The sequence below is a fragment of the Elephantulus edwardii genome, unplaced genomic scaffold, assembly GCF_000299155.1.
Source record: "Elephantulus edwardii isolate Elephantulus edwardi_28Jun2011 unplaced genomic scaffold, EleEdw1.0 scaffold00095, whole genome shotgun sequence".
Taxonomy (NCBI): Eukaryota; Metazoa; Chordata; class Mammalia; order Macroscelidea; family Macroscelididae; genus Elephantulus; species Elephantulus edwardii.
The window spans coordinates 10,551,549-10,577,299 of record NW_006399845.1 but is presented as its reverse complement, the minus strand read 5'-3'; the positions used below and the strand labels follow the sequence as shown (position 1 = coordinate 10,577,299).

Here is a 25,751-nt window from a genome sequence, read left to right as displayed (position 1 = left end):
ACGGTTAACACTCTTGGCACCAGCAGCCAGGAAATCAAAAAACGTATTGCGATCGGAAAGTCTGCTGTTAGGGACCTCTCTAAAGTACTCGAGAGCAGCAGTGTCTCTCTGGAGACTAAGGTGCGCCTGATATAGTCCATGGTCTTTGCAATCACTTGTTATGCATCAGAGAGTTGGACAATGACTAGGGAGGATAGAAGGAGAATTGATGCCTTTGAGCTGTGGTGCTGGAGAAGAGTATTGAATGTACCGTGGACTGCCAAGAAAACAGATTCATCCTGGAGAGGGTTAAGCCAGGCTACTCCTTGGAGGCAAGGATTCTGGGGCTTCGTCTGACATACTTTGGACATGTTGTAAGAAGGGACGGGTCCTTGGAGAGGGACATCATGCTTGGGAGGGTGGAGGGACAGCACAGGAGGGGAAGACTCTCTATGAGCTGGATTCAGTGACTGGAATAATCGGGATGGGTGTGTCAGGCATTGCGATTGGCACAGGACAGAACATGGTTTAGGGCTGTTGTACATAGGGTCGCTATGAGTTGCAAACGACTCGATGGCACATAACAACAACAACTTTGGGCATATTTTTAGACCTTGGAGAAATGTATCATGCTGAGAAAGGCAGAGGGTAAGTGAAAGATGTAGAGCCTCTTTGGTGTGAATTGGCAGTGACTGTAACATTGGGCTCAAGCATATCAGAGATAGTAAGGATTGTTCAGGATAGAGCAAGGTTCAGATCTGTTGTTCATAAAGGTGCTGAGTCATTGTTGATGGCACCTAACAAAAATAACAACTCTTTAAAAAAAAATATTTTATATTGGTTTACTTACAAAGTTTGTTTACATTGTTTTTCACTCTGGATCTCTCCCCTTTCCTTGATCCACCCCTCTCTCCACCCATCATATTGTACAACCCTATGATTAAGTCATCCCCACCCCCATCCTTACCCTTCTGCTCCCCTATCCACCTTGGATCCTTGTACACATTCTTGTCCTTATGGGACTGAGTTAATTCACTTAGCATAATGCTCTCCAGTCCCAGGTAGTAATTTATAAAATCATTGCTCCTGCGAGCTGCATAGTATTCCATTATGCGACTGTGCCATAATTTTTCAATCCATTCCATTGTGGTTGGGCATTTGGACTTGTTTCACTGTTCTTGCTATGGTGAATAATGTTGCTATGAACACTGGTGTACAAGTCTCTGTACCTCAGTTCTCATTTTCTCAGGGTATATTCTAAGCAGTGGGATAGCTAGGTCATATGTTCAGCTTTTTTGAGGAAACACCAAACTGCCTTCTGGAGTGGTATACCATTTTACAATTCCACCAGCAATGTATAAGAATTGTCTTACTTGCTGTGTAAGATGGTATGTCATTCTGGTTTTGATTTATATCTCTCTTATTGTCAGTGATTTTGAGCATTTCTTCATGAGTCTGTTGACCATACAATGTCCTCCTCTGAAAAGTCTTTCCATGCCTTCTGCCCATTTTGTAATTAGGTTTGTTATCAGTCTTTTTCTTCTGGAGGCCCAGGGGTATTCTGTAAACTTCTGTTAATGACACCCTTCTCTGAGATGGTATTGCCAAATGTTCATTCCCAGTCAGTAGGTTTTGTTTTCACCCGGTTGCAAAGTTTTTGATGAGCACAGAGATTTAATCTTTAGAAGATCCTATTCATCAATTTTATCCTCTTCAGATTGTGCATTTCTGGCTGTATTTGGCAGTCTCTTTTTTTTTATTTTTATTTTTTTCATGCAACACTTCTTGCTGATCTTCTCTGTATCGTTCCAATTTTAGTATATGTGCTGCCGAAGCGAGCACTTTGGCAGTCTCTTTATACCGTAGACTAGGCTTTCTAAGCTTGATTTCAGTTTGTCTCTTAAGAACTTTATGGTTTTGGGCTTTATTTCCAGGTCTCTGATCTACCTTGAGTTGATTTTAGGGTATGGTGTGAGATGTGGATCCTGTTTCAGCTTTCTGCAGGTAGCAGTACAGTTTTGCCAGCACCGTTTATTAAAGAGGTTGTCATTTCCCCATTTGATAGGTTTTATTTCCTTGTTAAATATCAGCTGACCATAGATAGATGAGTCAATCCATTTCTGGATTCTCAATTCTGTTCCATTGATACCTGTCATTGTACTAGTACCATGCTGTTTTGGTTACTGCTGCTGTGTATTAGGTTCTGAGGTCAGTGCTATGCCTCCCACTTCATTTCCAAATAAACTTGACACTTTGCCTATTGATCTCCTTGAAAAATGAATGTGTTCTTGGAGAAGGACATCAGGATCAGAAGGGTGGAGGGACAGTGCAGGAGAAGAAGATCCTGGATAAGATTGATTGACACAGTAACTGGGGCAAAGGAGTTTGATGTGTCGGAATTAGTGAGACTGGCTCAGAACAGGGCAGGGTTCAGAGCAGCTGTACATAGGGTCGCTATGAGTCATGGGTTACTTGATAATACCAACAACAAATTATTATCTAAATATTATATATTTTTATCCACAGAGTTAAAAATAAATGCTTTGGCATAATCAATATACATAATTACAGTATCTGGAGTAATAGGGGTAGGTAGTCGAGACAGTGAGACTGGCTCAGGATAGGTCAGGGTTCAAATCTATTGTATGAAGGGTCGCTATGAGTCCAGGCAACTCAACAGCACATAACAGTAGCAACAACAATCAGTAAAACCCAATAAGCCTCTTTCTGGTATTTTCTTTCACCTGTGATCCATCTGACATCAGCAATAATGTCCCTCATTCCATTGTATCTTCTGAATCCAGCTTGAATTCTGGCATTACCTCATTTATATACTCTCCAATATTTTTCAGTTATCCTTAGCAAGATTTTATCTGCTTTTGGTATTAATGGCAGTGATAATTTACACATGTTGTTGTATAACCATTTTTGAGGATATAAACAAATATGAGTCTCTTTCAGTCTCTTGACTAAACTGTCTTTCAAATTTCTTGACATGACAGATGAACATTTCCAGAGCTTCACTGTTTCTAGAAATATTTCAATAGGTATTCTGTTAACTCCTGGAGCCTTATTTTTCACTAGTGTTTTCATTGTGGGCTGGGCTGCTTCTAGTATCATTGATCTTGTTCCTGTACTGCCTCCATAATGGTTCAGCATTGACCAGTTCTTTTTGGTGTAGTGACTATGTATATTCTTTCCATCCTTCAAATATTGTACCTCAGGCTAGATTTTTTTTTTCCTTCAGGTTTTCAGCTTGAGAAATGCCAAACCTTTTGGGTTTTTTTATTCCATGTCCATATTCACTGAGTATTTCTTTGCAGTATTCAATGTATATTTTCTATATAAGGTAATAAGGAAAGGTCAAACTTCTTTCTGACTTTACTCCTACCCTTTTATTGTTATATGCCATTGATTCAACTCTGATTCATAGCTACCCTATGTACAATAGCCCTGAAACCTCTTCTATCTTGTGCAAATTTTACTGTCTCTGACAAACCTACCCTTACTACCCTACAGTGTGTTGTGATCTGCACAGTCAAATGCCTTTGCATAATCAATGAAACACAGATAGACATTCCTTTGGTACTCTCTGCTTTCAGCCAAGATCCATCTAACATCAGCTATAATATCCCTAGTACCACGACCTCTTCTAAACCCAGCCAGCACATCTTGCAGTTCTCTGTTGATGAACAGCTCCAGTTGTTTTTGGATAATTTTCAGCAGAATCTTGCTTGCGTGTGATACTAATGATATTGTTCAATAATTTCCAGCACTCTGTTTGGTCACCTTTCTTAGGAATGGGAACAAATATAGATCTCTTACAGTCGGTTGGCTACTGGTTGTCCTCCAGAATTCTCGGCACAACTTACTTAGCACATCCAGGGCAGTGTCTATTTGTTAAAATATGTCATACCCTTTTATTATGACAGAGAAAAAAAATAGAGTAACTTCTTTCAGCATTAAGATTTCCATGATATTGTCAGGTATTTCATTGTGATTTTTCTAATGTTCTTTTTAGCAATAGTCTTCTTTTTAAACATATTTAGTGTTAACATTTTTGTTGTTATTGTTTATGTGCTGGTTAGCAGTATTGCAGATTTAGCAGTCAGAAGTTACTAAATGAAAGCATGAATGACTTCACTATTCATTGAAGAACTCTGAGGGAAGAAGAGATAGTTTTGAAAATGTTACATTTAGTTTTAAGAACTTTTCTGCCCACATTCCTGATGTTACTGTTACTATTAAACTGCTACTTTAGAAAAACTGTCGAGTCTCTGTTTACTTGAATTGTTTGTATTTGTTTTGGTTTTACTCTAATGTACTGAAGATGCAAGGAGTCCTGGTGGCATAGTCATCAGGGGATTGTACTGCTGACTCAAAGGCCACTTTTCTCTGGTGAATTGAGCAGTAGCTACCCTTAGATGGGCACTTTACAGCATTGGAAACCCAATGGAGATTCAGCTATGGGTTGGTTCTGACTTGATGGCAGTGAGTTATAGGAGACCAACTTATAGAGTTAGGTATAGTGATAAATTTGTGAGGTTTGGAGTCTCTAACACATGACTTCAGAATTCTTCTGCATGGTTTTATGACCTTGTGCAAACCACTTTAACTTTCCTGAGTTTCAGTTAATTAAAATGAGGATCCATCTACTTCATTAAATAATTCAAATTACTGAAAAAGAATGATATATGAAAAATTCTGGTACATGTGAGGCTCTCTATAAGGTGTACAAGTCTGCGAATTTACAGATGCAGACTGGTTGATTTGTTGTGTTGTTTGTTTGTGGTTTTTTTCTCTTTCTGAAAGCTGCTGTGGATTTGAACCACTGACCTTCAGCTAGAAGCCTGATGCTTAATTTAAGACACCACCAGAGTCCCTGCAACAAAAGATTACATAATGAGTTGTTTAAAATAACAAATTTATTGTGTTAGAGAGGCTAGAAACGGAATTCGGTATGCTGGCAGAATCTTGCTCTCTCTAAAGGCACTAACATAGGTTCTTTTTTGTCTCCCAGCTTTTGGTGGCTCCAGATAATTTCAGTCTCCGATCCTATCTTCATGTGGCCCGGCTTACCTGGCAGCAATTTCCTTCACTGTTGCTAGAAGACATTCGAACTGTGTGTCTCTGTCTCTACTGTTTTTTTAAGGATGTCATTCATATGAAGTTTAAAGTCTACCCTGCTCCAGTATAGGCTCCTGTTAGCCAGTTATGTCTGCAAAGCTCTTGTTTCCATTAAGGGCTCATTCACAGGTATAGGGATCAGGACTTCCATGTATCTTTTGGAGGATACAATTCACAGTTCTGTTTTTACTTCTTTCTATTGTAACACTTTATAAGGCAAATTGGTTTTCCTCCAACTATTCAAATGCATTTTTTTACAATATAGTGGATACTGTTTTTTAAAATGAAGTTAATGATAGCTGCTGTTTTAAAAGGACCTTTCTTCTACTTGAAATTTAGAGACTTGAAACATTCTGTATTAAAACTTTAATAATAGAAGTGTTTGTGGCTGAGCAAAATACCATTATTTTTTTTTCAGCTTCAATTTAGAATTAGGAAAAGCAGGATGATTCTCCTTTGTGCTCTGTATTGCTAACTGTTCCAAAAATCCCGAGGTATTATCTATGTTTTTTGAGGAGTTTGTGGGTCTGAAACTAGAGTACACTTTTTAGAAGGAAACTTTAAAATTTTATTTTTTTTTTTAAATTTTATTATTTTTTTGTGTGAGTGTACCGTCAAATCAGATCTGACTGGTACAGGAGGAGAGCATCTGGTGGATTTGAACCGTGCACCTCTGGGATTGTAGTTGCAGCTCCTTTCCACTAGGCCACCAGAGCTCCCCTGAAATTTTAAGTTAACAAGTATAACCTCTTTCTAATACCTCAAGATGATGATACTGATATTATTGAGCCTTTTTATATTATTAAAACTCATTTCTTTTTTTTTTTCTGTGCTTGCTGTTTAATTTTATTTTACTATTTTTGTTGTGTGTGTACCATCAAATCAGATCTGACTGGTATAGGAGGAGATTGTCCCTCCTTCTCCAGCAGAGCATCTGGTGGATTCGAACCATGCTCCTCTGGAATTACAGGGCACCTTCTTGCCACTAGGCCACCAGAGCTCCCTAGCTCATTTCTACTTTTGTTCTTATTTTAGTCTAAATTTGTATATTCCTTTCTTCCTTTGGGTGGACCTTGAGCATATTTGTAGTTGATATTTCGTCTGGCATACTTTGGACATGTTATAAGGAGGGACAGACAGGTCCTTGGAGACGGACATCATGCTTGGGAGGGTGGAGGGACAGCGCAGGAGGGGAAGGCCCTCTATGAGGTGGACTGGTTCAGTGACTGGGGTAATCGGGATGGGTGTGTCAGGCAGTGTGATTGGCACAGGACAGAGCAGGGTTTAGGGCTGTTGTACATAGGGTCGCTATGACTCACAAGCAACTCAACGGCACATAACAACAATAATTGCTGCTGAAGGGAGCTCTGATGGCTGTGGTAAGCAGTTATGCTGACAACCCATAGGTATATGGTTCGAATCCACCAGCTGCTCCACAGGAGAAAGATGGGCATTCTCCTCCTATGCAATTAACTGCCTCAGAAAACTCACTGGAAGGTCAGCTATGGGTTTCATCTTGACAGTACACATCAACAACTCCTGCTGAAATTTTGGATTACTCTGGTTTTAAAATTTTTGTTGTTTTAATTTCTTATTTGTTGTTGAAAATATACCATAGCAGGACATGTAGCAATTCAATAGTTTCTGCATGTACAATTGAGTGACATTGATTACATTTGAGTTGGTCAATTATTCTAACCCTGTTTTTCTCAGTTCTTCTCCTCTATTAATGTAAACTCACTGCCTCCTAAATTCCATATTTAATTTTTTTCCTTTTTAAGAGAATGAATTTATTTTTCTTAAATACACTTAATGGTATTTATGTTATAGTAGTACTAGATAACTAAGATATTATTTATTAAAATTATCTGATGCATACTATGGTTTTATCATACTTGGCAAATGAATAGATAGATATGCAGTGAAAAATGGAATAGGTCAAATGTAACCTTAAAAGAAGTAATAATTTTTTCACCTGCTATGCGATGTGTTTCATTTGCTTGCTTTCTTACTAGAGATTGCTAGATGTTGTATTGAGAAAACTGTGATTAAAACACTTTATCTGCATCAAATCGAGATCCGCAAATTTGGCTGCATCTACCCTATCTAAGCATCTTTTTTTTAAAATTTTCATTCATTCATTTTTGCACTTTTCTCCCTGCCCAACCACCCCAACCCGCAGTTCGCTCTTCTCTTTGAAAAGTAAAAGAAAAATTCTTTCATTATTATACAGCCCCTCCCCCCAAGTCCACTCCACTATGCAGCCTTCATTTTGAAAAGTAAAAGTCTTTCATTGTTATACAATCTCTCCCCTCAAGTCACTCCAGTATGCAGCCTTCGTTCTGGACTCCTGTCATGACGATAATACCTAATCATATATCCCTTTTAAACAGTTCTCTCGCTCATCTGCTTCAATGCTGTATACATAATTTATCCCATCTTTCTCTGTCTCCCCCCAACCCCAATGCTAGTCTCGTTTTACAACAGTGGCACTATGTAGTATTTGTCTTTTTGTGACTGAGATATTTGACTCAGCATAATGTCCTCCAGGGTCACCCATTTTGTATAATATTTCATGAGTTCTTATTTTTCCAATGCAGCATAGTATTCCATTGTGTGAATATACCACAGCTTCACTATCCATTCGTTAGTTGATGAGCATTTAGGTTGTTTCCAACTCTTTGCTATTGTGGACAAAGCCGCGATAAACATGGGTGTCCATATTTAATCTTTTTTAAATAAAATTTTTTTTATTGTTGAACATTTCCTCCCCCATCCCAGCCCATCCTGTAATGCACCCTTTGTTGCAGATTGTTGTCATGCATGTAATGCCAAATCATTTTTCCTTTCAACAGTTCTCCTAATCTGTTCTAATGCAGCGCTCATGATCTGTCCACTCTTTTTTCCATTCCCTCCCCAACACGCCACCATGCCTATTTAATCTTTTGAGATGCTCTTGTTACATTGATTCTATATTGCTATGTCTTTAAAAAGCACAATGCTCAGATAATTTTTTTTTTCAAAACCGGGCTGCTCCTTGAAGGCAGGGATTCTGAAGCTTCTTCTGACGTACTTTGGACATGTTGCAAAGAGGGACCAGTCCTTGGAGAGGGACATCATGTTAGGGATGGTGTAGGGACAGCACAAGAGAGAAAGACCCTCAATGAGATGGATCAATTCAGTGATTGGGGTAACGGGAGTAGGTGTGTCAGAGACAGGTTGGCACAGGATAGAACAAGGGTTTAGGGCTCCTGTACTTAGGGTCCCTATGAGTCGCAAGCAACTGGATGGCACATAACAACAACAACAGTTAAGCTAAACTAATAATTTTTATTTTATTTTATTATTTTGTGTGTGTACTGTCAAATCAGATCTGACTGGTACAGGAGGAGATTGTTCCTCCTTCTCCAGCAGAGCATCTGGTGGATTTGAACCACGCACCTCGGGGATTGTAGTACAACTTCTTGCCACTAGGCCACTAGAGCTTGCCATTAAACTAATAATTTTTAAGAAGAATTAAGGATTATCTCAGAAAAAAATTATTTCAGGGTACTTGTTCTGGGGACTCACCTGGCCTACATGGCAATTTAAAATTAACTTATACATGTTCCCACCTTTGATCTGGATTCTTCCATAGAAATTTTAATTAGAATGTTCAGTAATGATAGTTGTGCACCAACCCTAGTTCTTCTGAGCTCATGGTAGAAGAAGGCAGTTATCCACACATTCCATCTCTTCCTCCTGTTCCTGACTCTCCTCCTTCCTTGTTATGCCATGGACAAGTGCTTGCAAACTCTTAAGAGTCCAGGCATTGCTCAGCAAACTAGAGGTAGAATAGAGGCACCAAACACTTTATTCAGCCAGTTCATTGGCATATCTCATGAAACCATGACCCTGAACCTCCAAGCTAAAACAACCAAATCCTACAGATTGGTAGTACACAAGCAGTGTAAGAGGCTACTTTTGTTTCTTATGATTGTTGTAAGTATATCTGTCACGTAACTTTGCCAGTTCTAACTTTTTACTGGTGTGCAATTTACTGACTAGAGTTACAGTAATCAGCTTCACTATCTTCATCGCCATAAACCAAAACTAAGTTGAAGTACTGTACTTTTTTTTGCCAGTAAGAATTCCTCTGTCCTGTTTATTAATTATCTCTTGGAAAATTGACCCATCATTTCTGTTTATCAGACATAGAAATCAATAGCAGGCCATCTGTATTATGAAATATGTAAATACTGATTCTGACTTAAAGTAGAGGGTTCAACTTTGGTTGGGGAAGGAAGATACGATCATCTATCCAAATGTAAGAAAGAAAGAGAACTAGTAAGTACATCTTTTTTAAAAAATTTGTTTTGAATATTTAAATAACCTGTTTTATTTACCATTACATCATTAAATCTAAATTTCTAAAGGGAGCTTTCATTCCATTTTTGAAGGAGGTTTGTGAGGAAGTTTTTGAGTGGGCTCTCACTCACGGCAGCCCTGTGTGGGCAACAGAGTGAAATAATGCCTGTGTCTGCATTATCCTCACAACATCCGCTGTGCTTAAAAGCCCTTTGTTTGAGCTACTGTGTTAGTCTTTTCTCACTGATGGTCTTCCTCTTTTTCACTGACTCTGCTTTACCAAAGGAACTCTGTTGGAGTGGTCTATTGTGCTGCTAGCAGTTAGAGTCAACGAGCTGCCTGGTAGAAAAAAAAGATGAGCATTCTCTTCCTGTAAAGATTTATAGGTTTGAATCTGATAGAAGGTTGTTAAGAATCAGAATTGAGCCAATGCTACCAAGTTTTGTTTTGTTTTCTACTTTATCAATAATAAGGTCTACTGGTCGTTCTATGTAGGTGTGCCCTTCTGATAATATGGCTATGTGTGATAATCTATGAAATTTTACATTAGTTTGTATAATGAGTACTAATTAGGCATATTATTTTGGATTTATTCATTATGTTTACATGCTTATTGTTCTGTATCACCAAACCTTTTACATTAAATGAACAGAATTCATAGTATTTTTGTGTGTGATTTTTTAACCGAGGTTGGGTTTTCATTCATTCATTCGTTTTCTGTTGCACATTTTCCTGTCTCGCCTTCCATTCTCCCTGCCCTAATCCACTTTGCAATGTACCTCTTGTTCCAGATTTTTGTCATTCATATACTATCTAGTCATTTATTCCTCTCTGACAGTTCTTTTTCTCATCTGTTTCAATGCAGTGTAAAATGAACAGAATTCATTGTATTTAATATCTGGATATAGCCATAAATGGTGTTCATCTTGTCTGGCTATATTTTAATGAACATTTACAGAGATTCTGGATTTCCATTCATTCATTGTTGCCATATATATTTTTTAAGTAATACTTTTTCAGTCTGAATTGCATGAATATGTGTTTCAGCAGGCTTGGTGAGTTACTTGTATATTGTTAAAAATAAAACCACACACCTATGTTTATTGTGGCTTTGTTCACAATAGCGAAGAGTTGGAAACAACCTAAGTGCCCATCAACAAACGAATGGATAGAGAAGCTGTGGTATATCCACACAATGTAATACTATGCTGCATTGAAAAACAAGGAACTCATGCAATATTATTCAAAATGGGTGACTCTGGAGGACATTATGCAGAGTGAAGTATCTCAGTCACAAAAGGACAAATACTGTATGGTGCCACTGTTGAAAAACAGGACAGACATCAGGGTTGGGGGGAGACTGAGAAAGATGGGTTCAGTAATGTATACTGCATTGAAACAGATGAGGGAAAAAACTGATTAAGAGGGATATGTTATTAGGTGTTTTTGTCATGACAAGAGTCCAGAGCGAAGGCTGCATAGTGGAGTGGACCTGGGGGAGGGTTTGTAAAACAATGAAAGAATTTTACTTTTACTTTTCCAAGAGGGCAGTGTACTGGGGGGGAGGGTTGGGAGGGGAGAAATGTGCAACAATGAATGAATGGAAACCCAATGTCACTGTAAATTTTCATTGAAATTAATGATAAATTAAAAAAAAATAAAACCAAACAAACCCTGATATTCTAAAAGTAATAAATATAACTGGGTGTTTTATTTTTATTGATTCCACATTGAAAAAAGCTTACTTTTAAATTTAAGAGACAGTAGGACAAAGGAAATTTTGGAATTGAGAACTTTTTGCACATGTAACTGACACAGATTCTTTAAGTGTACAGTGAATAACTGTAACACTCTTTCAGGAAAGAGTCCCCCCTACCCCACTCCAGTCTTATTAACTCAAATTTACTTGCCATTGAGTCAGTTCCAACTCATAGTGACTTTCCATCAGCTTTTCTGTTGCAATAGGAGAAGTTTGCCTGTTTGTCGAGTGGCTGGTGGGTTTGGATTGTGGATAAATGCAGCCTTTTGAGTTAGCAGTGGAACTCACTATGGCCTCTGCCAGCAGAACTCTCTATACAGCCTTACTATATATTTCACATTTGATCATATGCATCAGACCTTAAATAAAATATGCCTGAAATGACTTGAAATTTTATACAAATACTGATAAAAATACGTCATGCTTAATTTGTTAATAAATATGATTTTTTAATTAATATGATTCTTTTAGTTTGGAAAGATATAAATGTAGTAAAACACAGAACAAAAAGTAATTACAAAGGATTGTATTCTAAAAATTTCATTTATATAATTTAAAATTGTTGTTGTATACCATTGAGTCACATCTGACTGGCACAGGAGGAGATTGCCCCTCCTTCTCTTGTGGAACATCTGGTGGATTTGAACTGTGTGCCTTCAAGGATTGCAGCATAGCTTCTTGCCACTAGGCCACCAGAGCTCCCTAAATGTTTTCTTGTTGTTGTTGTTGTATACTGCCGAGTAGGACCTCACTGGCATAGAATAGCCTGTTCCACCTTTTCCAGAGGAGCATCTTATGGATTCGAACTGTGCACCTTTGGGATTGCAGTGCAGCTTCTTGCCACTAGGCTACCAGAGCTCCCTTAAAAATGTTTATTTTATATTGCTTTGCATGCGAAATTTGTATATATTGTTTTTAATACTCTCCTTCATTTATATTGTTTCAAACAATCATTCCCATACATTGTGTTCTAGAAAATTAAACACAGTGGGAATGAAAATTAGTGTGAAATAAATTTGTATATGAACTTTAAGAAAATCAATATATATTTAAAAAAAAAATTAATCCCCATTATATTACCCCATCTTTTCAAGTCCCTGCCAGATCTTTCCCATTTCCTTTACCCCTTCCCTCCACCCATCAAATTGTGCTACCCTGTTTTTTCTACTCCTCCTCACTTTTAGCCCCTCCTCTTTACCCACCCTCCCGTGAAACTGCACATGTTTTACTAGTTACCTGTCTGTATCTTTACAGTGAAGGTCTTATGCAGTATTTGTCCTTATGAGACTGAGTTCACTCATAATAATGCTCTCCATTCCCTCCCAAGTTATGTCATATTTTTCAAAATCATTGCTCCTAAGTGCTGCATAATATTCCATTGTAGGATTGTATCACAGTTTCTCAATCCATTCAGTTTTAGTTGGATATTTAAGCTGTTTTCATGTTCTTGCATTTGTGAATGACACTGCTATGAACATTGGTATACAAATTATATAGTATTTTGTTATCAAAATACCTCATTTCACCACTGTAATAGCACACTGTAGCATAGTTTTAGTAGGTGTTACGTCTGTTCAATTGAGAAAGAAAGAAAAATGTCACAAAAGTTAAGTAGTGTATGTGAAGCCATACCCAGTGCTTGAGGGACCTGGTAATTAAACCTGGTGGTCCTGATCTTTAGTAGAATGCTTTTTCATTAGGTCTTCTTACTTAAAACATGGTTTCACTGTAAGACACAGGATAACTAAACTCAGTGAATTTATAAAAGTAAAAATTTTTTACAATTTTTAGAGAAAAAGTTATACTGGTATGTATTTCTGCAACTATGCTTAAACTCTCTGAAGACAAGAGGTACATCTCTTTGTTTTTTTTTAAACTTCTTCTAAAACTCTTATGAATATACACTTTTGTAAATGTGATACTTTTATTACTGACACTCAGGAAAGCAGTGCTGCTTGCTTCTTTCCTCCTAGACCGGGAAGACCCTGAGTAGTCTGTTACCTCTTATATGATCTCAAGGAAATCTATCCTCCAGTTAGTCTTTCCAGCCTAAAGCTACAGTTGTAATCTTGGTATTACATGTTTTTTGTTGAGATGTAATTCACACATCATGAAATTCATGATTTTAAAGTATACAATTCAGTGGTTTTTAGTATATTTACAAGGTTATGCAGCCATCACCACTAATTCCATAATATTTTTGTCACTGTAGAAAGAAATCTCATACTGTTAATTGTCACTCCCATTCTGTTTCCTTCCCACCTCTGATAGCTACTTATTTATTTCACTTTGATTCTCTATGGTTTTACCTCGTTTGGACATTTCGTACAAATGGAATTATACATGTAAATTTCTGTTTGGCTTCTTTACCTAAGCTAAGCATAATGTTCTCATAGTTATATATTACATTTTATAGTTATATATATGTTATATATATATTGTATCAGTGCTAAATCATTTTAGTTGTTGTGGAATAATATTCAATTGTATGACTGTAATACATTTTATTTATTAATTCATCAGTTAATGTACATTTGGGCTGTTTCTGCTTTTTTGCTATGATGAATAAGGCTGCTCTAAACATTTTTGTACAAGTTTTTGTATGAACATGGTTTCAGTTATTTAAGAATGGATTTTCTGGGTCATATTGTAACTATGTGTTTAACTATCGAGCAAGTGCTAAATAGTCTTCTACAATGAGTGTACAATTTTACATTCCAACCAGAAATAGTTGAGAAACCTGCCGTGACTTTTTCTAGCCATAATCTCTGTAATTTACTTACCATTGAGTAGGAATTGACTCATAGCTGACTTTCCAGCAGGTTTTTAGAAGCAGTTAATTGAAACGTGGGAGATTCATGGAGCAACTGGTGGATCTGAACCATGTGCCTTTGGGTTGGCAGCACAACTTCTAACGACTAAGCCACCAGAGTTCCCTTATGACTAAGTATAGGATTAGGCAACTGTGTGGTTTATGGCTCGCTCAGAATATTGCTAATAAAGAAAATAGCTGGGAGAAGGGTGCAACAGTGAATGAATGGAATTCCAAAATCTCTGTAGATGTTCATGGAAATGAATGAATGAATGAATGAATGAATAAATAAATAAATAAAAATAAAATAGTACATTTTAGGTGGTGATTGTTATGTACCTTCTCATTGACTACAACTATAGTGACCCTATAAATAATAGCTCTGGGCCCTGCCCTCCATTCCCACAGTCTCAACATACCTACTCTTATTGCCACAGTTAGTGTGTCAGTGCAGTTCATCTAGGATCTTTGTCTCCTGTCCTGTCCCTCCACCCTTCCAAGCATGATGTCCTTCTACAAGGACTGGTCCCTCTTGGCAGCATGCCCAAAGTATGTGAGACAGAGATTCAAAAGCTTTCCCTCCAAGGAGCAGCCTGGTTTCACTCTCTGCAAGACAAGACTGTTCCCTTGACGTCCATGGTATGTTCAGCACTCTTCTCCAACATCCAACTCAAAGGCATTGATTCTTTTTCTGTCATCTTAGTCACTGCATAGCCCTCAGATATATAGCAAGCAATTGCAAGGATCATGACCTAGATCAGTTGCACCTTAGTCTCTTGATTGACATTGTCGCTCTTTAGCACTCTGGAGAGATCCCTGACAGCAGACTTTCCTAAAGCAGCTTGTCTCTTGACTACTTCTGACTACTGGTGCTGTAGAGTGTTGATTGTGGATCTGAACAAGATGAAATTATTAACAACCTTAATCCTTTCTCCATTTTATCATAATGCTTCTAGTTGGCCTCGTGGTGAGAATCTTTGTTTTCTTGATGTTGTGATGCAGTCCATACTGAAGACTATAGTCTTTGACCTATGTGACTTTTAGGTGAGGTATCATGCAAATATGATGTGTGGAATGCTGACTCGGTTATTGGCCAGTTTTGCTATCCTTTCAAGATTAAATTGAGCCATCAAAGAGGTAGAATGCAGAGAATGCATGATTATCAACAGAGAATAGCCAGAGAATGCAGTGAGTGCATCCTTGGGTCTGAGATACCTATGTGAACTAGAGACAGCTCCATAACACTGAAGAAATAGTGTGAAATTGAAAGACAGTGAGACTGCACAAGATAAAATGGTGGCAGTAGAGGTTAGAGAAACCAAGAGACTAGTATGAAATAGCCCTGGGCTCCCAGCCCATGGAGTGAGAAAGCTGAGTGTTGGCTGGTGAAATGGATGCCTTTGGACATTTGTTGGGGCAGTTTGCCATCCGATGGAACTAGAGCCCACCACCTTCAGGCCCAGGCTTATTGGCCAGGGATAGGGTCAGATTGAGTGCTGCTAGGCACATAATTGCCAGAGCTAAAAAAGTTTTCTTACACTTGCCTGAGCAGGGCAGATTCCTGAATCGTAACCTGTGGAGTGCCAAAGGAACAAACAAGTCTTAGAGACAAGGATGGTGAAACTTTGACTGACATACTTCAGGCATGTTGTCAGAAGGGGTCAGTCCTTCGAAAAAAGACATCATGCTTGGAAAGGTCGTTCAAAGAGAAGAAGACCCTTAGCAAAATGGATTGACAGTAACTGTAACAGTGGGCTTGAGCATAGTGGAGATGGTGAAGATGGCTTAGGATAGGGTAAGGTTTAGATCTGTTGTTGATAGGGTTGCTGAGTTGTAGTTGACTCAGTGGCACCAGACAGCACATATCTCTAATAAACCCCATCACTGTAAGTATTGTCTGCGAGTATTTTGTGGGCATCATAGTAAACTGTCAAACCTAGTAGAGAAGGATTGCATGCCATGGGAGGGACGACTGGTGTTAGAATTGGTAGAACATGTTTGGATCATGGAATATGGTGGTTGGGGGGGGTGTTGTCTGACCTCATAGGAGTTGGCTTTCAGTTCTTGGTGCTACCGATGCTGTTGATATGGATTCTTCCCTCTTGTGAAATTAGTGTTGCTGTTGATATGGATTCTTCCTTCTGGTGAAGTTAGTGGAGGTCAGATCATACTGCTCCTATATCTACAACCTTTTGGAGACCTTCTTATGGCTTCGTGGATAAAGAGTTGTACTGCCTTTCACATCTACTCCCAGTTCTAAAGGACACTAGCATTTCTCCAGATCTGGGAGCCACCTATCAGTACAAGAGACTCCCAGATGGACAGCCATTCTAGAAACACAGCCGCTCTTCCCGTTCCCTCAGATTAGGACGAAAGTACAAGACAAGGAAAATGACAAGGTGGATTGATCTTTTCTACTTTGCATTAAATAATTTTTCTGCCCTGCAGTTTAAAGAGTTATACTGCCAACATAAAGGCACACAATAAATAAGTAGGAGAGAAAGAAGAGTAGTCTCCTCCCATGCTGTTCATAACCTGTGCTAGAGGGGTCAGCTATGAGTCAGTTCTGACTGGATGGCACTTAACAACAGCACAACAGACGACAACCCAAGGAAACATCCTATACATTGGGTCAGAATTTTGAAAGGATTAAGGGATGTGACATTCTACATTTGATCCTTTTACAACTGTTTGTCTGGTAGATCATTGGGAATCATTATATCATTACATACATACATGTAATTTGGAGCACACAATTTGATCCATTATAGCTATGTAGCAAATTACTAATAACCCAATGGTTATGTGTCTCCTCCCTTGGTTTGAATCCACTAGCGCCTCCTCAGGAGAAAGAAGGGCCATCTCTTCCCTTTGTTATTTGTAGCCCGAGACACCTACTGGAGTTATAAAGTGAAACTTACTGGACAACAGTGCGTTTGAATTCTTACAAGATATAAAAAGAGCCTTTTAGAACAAGCAAACAAGTGGAGATATGGAGGGTAAAAAGATGTCACACCCCATGAAGATTGCCTAGGAACAGAAGCTCAGAAGACCCTAGAGCATTCCTCCAGAGATAACAGAAACTCTTCCATTAGAGGTGTCACCCTAAATTTAGACCTGTTAATCTTCTAAATTATTAAACTTCTGTTTGTTACAGTGATCCACTTTTGGTATTTCTGTTGTAGCAGCAATAGTTAAACCAAGACAGCCCCAAGCCCACTTTTCCTTTTGATCCTTGCTCTATGTACCCACTTCTACCCCCATGCAGACCACCTCTCAAAATTATATACGTCCTTCAAAGTGTTAACACAGATGATACCTCATGTACTGACTTGTTCAGAATTACTGGTACTGGAAATTTAATGCAAATATTATGTATCAACTAGGTGATTTCAATTCATAGTAATCCTACAAGACAGTACAGAACCCCACCATAGAGTTTCCTAAGCTCTAATCATTTTTCTTTTTTAAAATCTTTATTGTGACTTGAGTGAAACTGTACAGAGGGAACTGGTTTGCCATTCACTGGTTCTATAGTATTATGTTTTATGACATTGATTACAGTCCCTACATTGTAACAACAACTTTTCCAGTAAGTGTTTCCAGTCCTCTTTACTTTCAACAAGGAAAGTTGTATCATTTGCATAATACAGATTGTTGATGAGTCTTCCTCCAATCCTGAAGCCACGTTCTTTTTCATACACTCCATTATCTCAACTGATTTGCTTAGCAAACAGATTAAATAGATATGGAGAAAGGGTACAACCCTGACACACCATTCCTGACTTTAAACCATGGCATTGTTCCCTTGTTCTCTTCAGACATCTGCTTCTTGTTGGATGTATAGGTTTCACCTACATACAGTTAAGTGCTCGGGGATTCTCATTCTTCTTACTGTTAATTTAGAATTTGTTATGACCTAAACAGTGAAATGCCTAACATAAGTAATGATATCTCTGTTGCCATTACCTCTTCTGAAAGTTGAGTTCTGGGGATGATTTCAGTTCTAGGCTTGAAGGATAAGTAAGAATCAGAGTTTTGGGAGTTACACCACTAAGCATGGGTTTGGTTTTTTTTTTTTTAAATAATTTTAACTTTTGTTCCCCAATTTTCTCCTACTCTATCAGGGACCTCTCTTAGAGCAGTTAGCAGTGTTAGAAAGGTACTATCTGTTTCTTTTTGCCTTACTGACATTCACAAGGCCTGTGGTCTTTGATTTTCTTCAGTCTTAACTGAATATGTTCTGTGACTGTTGACATGCTTTTAAGGCCTCAGGTGCTACTTACCAAAGTAAGATGTAGAACATTATCTGTCCTTATAGATAGTCCCTGACACAATAGTTTTTAGTTGCTAGGCCCAGCAGCTTTTCTCCTTCATCGTGTTTAGTTATGAAAACTAAGTTCATAATTTTGTTCCCTATTTGCTTTACTATATACATGGATCTATTTCCTGTGGGTACAGATACAAGTGTGGAAATAACTGTCTGCCAAACCATGAATATTGTTGCTATGCCTCCAAGTTGGAACCGACTCACTGCTGACCATCCAGGGGTTTAATCACTTGGGAGGAGATTGTCCTTCCCTTACCCACAGAGCAGCTAGTGGAATTGAACTGTTTGCTTCTTGGGATTGTAGTGCAGTTTTTAGTCATTAGGCCACCAGAGCTCAAGCTGTAGTCTTTAAAGGAGCAAATCACCAGGTCTTTTTAATGAGGCCACTGATGATGCTTACGAATTGCTGATCCTTAATTTAGCAGCTAAAGGCTTAACCATTGCATGACATAGTTGTGTCATTTATTTTTGGATTAAGAAAGAATAGTTATTAGAGCCTTTGTTTTATTCTATTTACTTTTAAAAATTTTCATGTTGCTTTTTAGAACAAAACAGGCAAATATTGAGGAAATGAATGGGAAGGAAATAGAAATATTTAACTTCGTTTTGTAAAAGATTAATTGGTAAATATGTTAAATCTGCTTGTTAATACCACAACAGAGCAATGCTGTCTATATAACAGCAATATTAACCTAAAAATATTACTTTAATAAAGAATTCCAGAATTTTTCTATTTATGTGATGATTTTATCTATCCTTACAAAGAACAGGAATTTATATTTGCAAATACTTATGTAATTTCTTGGGCTTGTAGCACCTCTTTGTTACACAAGCTGTTAGTTAGATTTCAAGGTCACTTGACTTTTGGTATGCATTGACATGGGTCTAGAATGGTACCTTGGTAATTACATATTAAAGAAGCATGTTTGCATGATTCACTGCTACTAGTTCTGAAAATTAAAAGTTTGTAATATGGGCTATCTCATTAGATAATAAAATAGATCCAGATCATCCTAACTTTGTTGGTTTTATTAGGACATCTTTATTTGGGTATTTACTGTGAAAACTGATGACCAACTAGCTAGGCAAAGTGCCAGATCTTGTAGCTCAGATGCTTAGATTCTTTGTAAAATTGTAGGATAGTATCTCTTAATTGTTAAGAGCAAGGATTCTATAGCCATATGGCTTGAATTTGAAATCTGGCTTTGTCATTTATTAGCTGTGTGACCTTGGAGAACTACTTAACCTTTTTGTTTCTGTTCTCTTGTCTGTCTAAATATTTTCCAGGCTATTCATAATATTATAAACATTTATATAAATACATATTTTTAATAAGATGTGGATCATAATTTTTAAATATTTAAAATTTTGGTTTTTCCACTTAATTTTATGACTTAAGCTCTGAAATTGCTTTAAAAACATTTAAATTAATTAAAGTCTGTTATTTGAGTACAAAATATGTCTACCAAAATTGCTATTTTAATTTTTTTTCTTTTTGGAATTTTTCCTTAGTGTTCTATTAAACATGTTTGCACATTAATTTTATACTTGCTGTCAGATAATCTTTAAGTGCAGTTACTAGGACAAAGGACATGAGCTTTAAAAAAGATAATGATACAAATTTCTAAAATGCTTTCTAAAAAGGTTGTATATACTTTTATATAAGAAAAAATCATTGAAAATTAACTAGATTTGTAATTGGAGGGTTATGTTATTATATTCTGTAAATTGGTTTTGCTTATACAGTGTCATTCATTTCAGCTCAGCTTTTATTAAATGTCTAGCATATCCCTGATGTTTTAAGCCAAGAGAATAGAGCAGTGAGAAAACAGGCATGTTACTAATTTTATGAAGCTTTCCTGTTTATAAGACTCCAGATATTTGACAGTGAATTAAATATATTTAAGAGTCAGAACTTAATAGTTTGAGAAAAGGAAAAACAGTGCTTTAATAACTTATTTATGCTGTGACATCCTGTCAGAGTAGGAGTGCCATCCACTTCCATAAACAACATGCTTCTGGAAACTATGAACTTTGAGAAATGGTGATAGTTATAGAAAGGCTTCAGGCATTTTATAGGGTCGCTATGAGTCACTGACTCCAAGGCAATTAACAATAACAACAACGACAACATCTTAAGAGTTGTTATAGTGTGTCATCAAGTCAGAACTGACCCATGGCTTACTCTCTGGTGGGTTTTCAGAAGCATTTAATTGCACAGAAGAAGACTGCCCATTTTTCTCCTGTGAAGCAAATGGTGTATTCGAACTGTTTGCCTTAGGGAATGCAGCGCAGCTTCTTGCTGCTAGGCCACCCGTGCTCCATTAACTAGCTGGTTCCATATGCATTTTTCTAGGACATAATGTGCAGAGGATAACAAAGTATCCTAGGAAAAGTTAGTCTAATGTTTGAGTTACATAATTTAGATTTCTCTGAAGATAAACAGTTGAAATGCTACTAAAAGGCTCTTCCCATAGCCCCATGTGTCTATTGGTAATTTTCTGAATAAAAAAAAATCATATTTCCTTTTATTGCAGTTGTTTTAACTGTAGTGATGTGAGTTTGACAGATATTGCATCTGTAATTTATAAACAGGTTGAATCATTTATTTTGGACCAAGAAGATCTAGATAACCCAGTGCTTAAAACAACATCAGAGATATTCTTATCAAGTACTGCAGAAGGAGCAGATTTACGTACTGTGGATCCAGAGACACAGGCACGACTAGAAGCCTTGCTTGAAGCAGCAGGTACTTTACTTTTTGCTTTCTGTTTTTCATTATTTTAGAAATTTAGATCTTTATATAAAATTATATGTACTCAAATATTTAAAATTTGAAATCTCTTAAAAATTATTATATATTTTTTTATTTTCTTAAGAAATGTTTGCATTTCATACTAAAATGTTCCTTATTTGAAAGTTTCCAGAGAATGAATTTTTGGCACATTTAAATTTTTTTTTTTTTAGGCTATAATCATCTAACTATTAAAGAAAACTTATCACCATCTATATTATACGTTCAGAATAACATGGGAATAAATTTAGTTTCTCAGATTTTTATAAGAGAATTTTAAATGTAGTTAGAGTTGAAGATGGCATAGGATAGGAGAGAGTTTAGATCTCGTTTATAAGGTTGCTGTGAATCATACTTGGCTTGATGGCACCTAACTACAACATGTTTATGATATTATGTGACACTCGCTGCCATTAAATTGATTCTGACTGACAGTGATGCTATAGGGCAGAGTAGAACTGTCACGTAGGTAGGTGTTCAAGGTTACAGATTTTTCCAGAAGCAGCTCTTTCTCCTGCAGAGTGCCTGGTGGATCGGACCTGCCAACCTTTTGCTTAGCATCTGAGCTTAGCCACTGAGCACTTTAACCGCTGCACAGTCTTCTCAATTTATGTGTAGTTTAATTATACACTGCTAATTAAATTTAAAAAAAGTTGCTATCAAATATGTAATCAGGCTTATCTTTTAAGGCACCTTTGTATGAACTCAACCACATCTGGTTTTTATTGGGGTTTTTGTGTTCATTAGTTTTTTGTTTCTTTTTTTTTTTTTAAGAGAAGCCAAAAAGCTGTAATTCAGGTTAGTATAGCAGAATACAGTCCCTCGAGCCAGATAGCTTCCAAAACGTGCTCACAAACACCTCAGTCTTGAGCCTGGTGGCTATAGGCCAGAAACTACCACCTTTTTTTTTTTTTTTGTTAGCAACCAAATGAATTAACTGCTTATACTACACAGGGACTTAGATGGGGTGTTTTATTTCATTGTATGGGTTTTCTTTTTTAAATTTATGAGGTATTTAAATACAGACTTAAAATTTTACTAAAATATGTATGCAAAGCTATGACAACTTGTTCTAAAATAGGAGAAATGAAAAATCTGTGCTATGCAAGTCTTTTATCTCTCCTAAGATAAAATTTTAAGAAGTTAACTTTTTCTAATCTTTCTTTATGGCTTTTGACATATTTTCCCATAGTCTGACATTGCTTATAGCTCTTTACCATAAATTATAGGCATATAACATACAGTTTACTCTAGAAGATTATATGGTTTATTTTTAAAATTGGTTCCTAGGATTTTGACAGAATGGCATATACGTTTATTTTATCTCATGTTAAAATTGTTAAAATACAGAAAACTCAAAAGTTTAAATATAAAGAAAATTTCATTACGTTTTTGAGTGTTTTAATAAATACAATATTAGTTATTTCTTGTGAGTTTCCTAGTTTTAATTTAGGGATATGTTATGTAGGATTCCTGAAATGAGTACACTGTATGACTACCCTCTGTTTTATTTTACCCTGTGATCTGGAACTTTACATTTATACTATTTATATTAAGAAGTTTTAAACATATTTTCATAAATTATACATATTATAATTAACATCTTCCCATTGTTAAGATTTTCCATATACTTGCAGATTTTTTCTTTGTACTCATTTGATTATACATAATTTTATTAACAAATAAGTTCATACTGGACAAAATATATTGTAATGTTCCTTTTTTTTAACTTTATTTATTATAGGCATGCATTCTTAGCAGTTATATTAATCTTACTCTTTTTAAATGGTTAGATAATATTTTGTTGCTTAATATACTTTATATACTTTATTTCTTTGCTGAGGAAAATTTAGATTATTTCCGGTATCTCAGTGTCACAGATGCTGTCACTTGTATTCTCACTTTTATAACTTTTCTCACAGTAGTAACACTGAGTGAAAAGATACTTGTATTTAAAATTGTCATAATGGTTGTCAGTTTGACTCCCTAAGTTTATACCTGGTGAGTGCTTCGAAAAAATAAGTGTAACTCATATCTCACTTTTAATTGTTTTTATCATCATCTTGGATAAAAATAATTCTTTATCATTTTAGTTTATATTCATCTTAGATTTGTAAATCTCAGGATAACTCTTTATAAAAGTTGGTAGAAATCTATCATCTTATATGTATGATTGTATCAGTTTTTATTTTGCCTTAATTGAGGTTTTTAATTAGAGGGAAGATTTTGCTGAAATGAAAAAATTAAATATTAAATGTATCTATTTCATGATTTTTAGAGTTTGACCTCATCTTAAAAGCTTTCCATTCATTGTTGTTGGTAGGGCCATCAAGTTGACTGACTTATAGAGCTATCTATGAACAACAGATCTGAATCTTTCCCTATCCTGTTTTCCCCCCTTACATTAAAAAAGTAGTAGAAATAGAATATTAAATAATGCATATATATAAAATACATATGTATACATATATAGATGTTATTGTTGTGGAACGTTGAGTTAGAACCAATCCATAGCTGACCTTGCAGCAGGTTTTCAGAGGCATTAAATTGCAGAGGAAGAGACTGCCCATCTTTTACCTGTGGAGCAGCTGGTGGATTCAGACTGTGTTCTTTAATACAGCTCCTTATTACTATACCACTAGACACACACACACACACACACACACACACACAGAGTAATATATGTGTTTATAATATAGGTATACATTTAAAATGCTAGATTAAAGATGCTACATAGTCTAATTAGGTTTATTTTTTGCATTTACATTTTAAATCTTGCGTGTGTTTGCGCCTGACCGGTACAAGAGGAGATTGTCCATCCTTCTCCAGCAGAGCTTCTGGTGGATTCGAACTGCTCTCCTCTGGGATTGCAGTACAGCTTCTTGCCACTAGACCACCAGAGCTCGCCAGATCTTTCTTGCATTTTTGTGTAGGGCTCTTACTTTGTTCCTTTCAAATGGGTAGCCAATTTCTAGCCCAAATTTATTAGTCCACCTGCTCTCACTCACTCTTTTGAAATACAGCTTTTATCATGTAATTCAGGTATTCTGTCATCTTTATTTTTGCTCGCTACCCTTTTCAAAGTAATTACATGGTTGTGATTTGCATAGCATGATACATGTAATATTTTATTGAACAAAGCTTTTCTTCCTCTCTTATTAAGCAAATTTTTATTGACCATTTTATCTTAATTTATCAATAATAAAAGATTTTGGTTATTTTAATTGAATTTTCTGTCATAGCGATTATTGACTCATTGGAGCTAGAAGTAGAGATTTAGTGACAGTTTAGATCTCTGATCTACTAAACTCTAGGCACAGGAATTGTGCCCTGTTCATTTTTTTTTCTCTAGTGCCTGGCACTTCATAAATACATATAAATATTAAATATAAGAATGAAATGATATTATTTAAAATATTACCATGGAAAATGATTCTCAGAGGAAGAAACTTTTAGATTATATGTCCTTTATTACCACTAAAAAGAGTATAGACAAATATGATGCATACTTGAAACCATATAGTATGACTGTAAACTTTTAAAGCATCTTATATTCATTAGATTTACTGAGCATCATATTTGCAGTTGTTATTACTGTTATGTGTTGTTGAGTCACTGGAGACTCATAACGACCCTATGTACAAAAGCCCTAAACCCTGCTCTATCCTGTGCCAACCTCATTGTCTCTGACACACCTACCCCCATTACCCCAAACACTTAATTGATCCATCTCATCGAGGGTCTTCCTCTCCTGCACTGTCCCTCCACCCTCCCAAGCATGATGTCCCTCTCCAAGGACTGGTCCCTCCTTGCAACATGCCCAAAGTATGTCAGACTTCAGAATCCTTGCCTCCAAGGAGCAGCCTGGTTTCACCTTCTCCAGGGAAAACCTGTTTGTTCTCTCAGCAGTCCATGGTATAGTCAATACTCTTCTCTAACACCACAATTCAAAGACATCAATTCTCTTTCTGTCATCCCTAGTCACTGTCCAGCTCTCTGATGCATACCACACAATTGTGAAGACTATAGCCTGGATCAGCTGCACCTTAGTCTCCAGCCTGACATTGTAGCTCTTCAGGACTACAGAGATGTCCCTGACAGCTGACTTTCCCAATGCTATTCTTCTCTTGATTTCTTGGATGCTGGTACTAAGAGTGTTGCTTTCTAAACCCATCCTGCACATCTGGCAGTTTTCTGTTGACATGTTGCTCCAGTCGTTTCTGGATAATTTTTAGCAGAATCTTGCTTGCATGTGATATTAATGATATTGTTCATTAATTTCCACACTCTGTCAAGTCACCCTTCTTTGGAAAGGGTTAGCCAGGGGGCTGCCCTCCAGATTTCTGGGTAAAACTTAGCCCATCCAGGGCAGTGTATATTTGTTGAAAGGCAGAGGAAAAATTAATGTTACCCATATTGTACAGAAAGGGGCTCTGGAAGGTTAATTCAAAGTTGTTGTTGTTGTTAGGTGCCGTCGAGTCGTTTGCGACTCATAGTGACCCTATGTACAACAGCCCTAAACCGTGCTCTATCCTGTGCCAATCTCATTGCCTCTGACACACCCATCCTGAGTACCCCAGTCTCTGAATCAATCCACCTCATA

At 36.8% G+C, this 25,751-nt stretch overlaps 1 protein-coding gene across 1 annotated transcript in view; it reads left to right on the top strand.

The window, feature by feature from the left end:
• ANKHD1 (ankyrin repeat and KH domain containing 1) overlaps positions 1-25,751 on the top strand; it is a 165,344-nt gene that overhangs the window by 16,926 nt on the left and 122,667 nt on the right. Inside the window, exons 2-3 of the mRNA XM_006891229.1 lie at positions 20,950-21,103; positions 21,923-21,946. Coding sequence (XP_006891291.1) covers positions 20,950-21,103; positions 21,923-21,946 — 178 coding nt within the window. The remainder of the gene's footprint in view (positions 1-20,949; positions 21,104-21,922; positions 21,947-25,751) is intronic.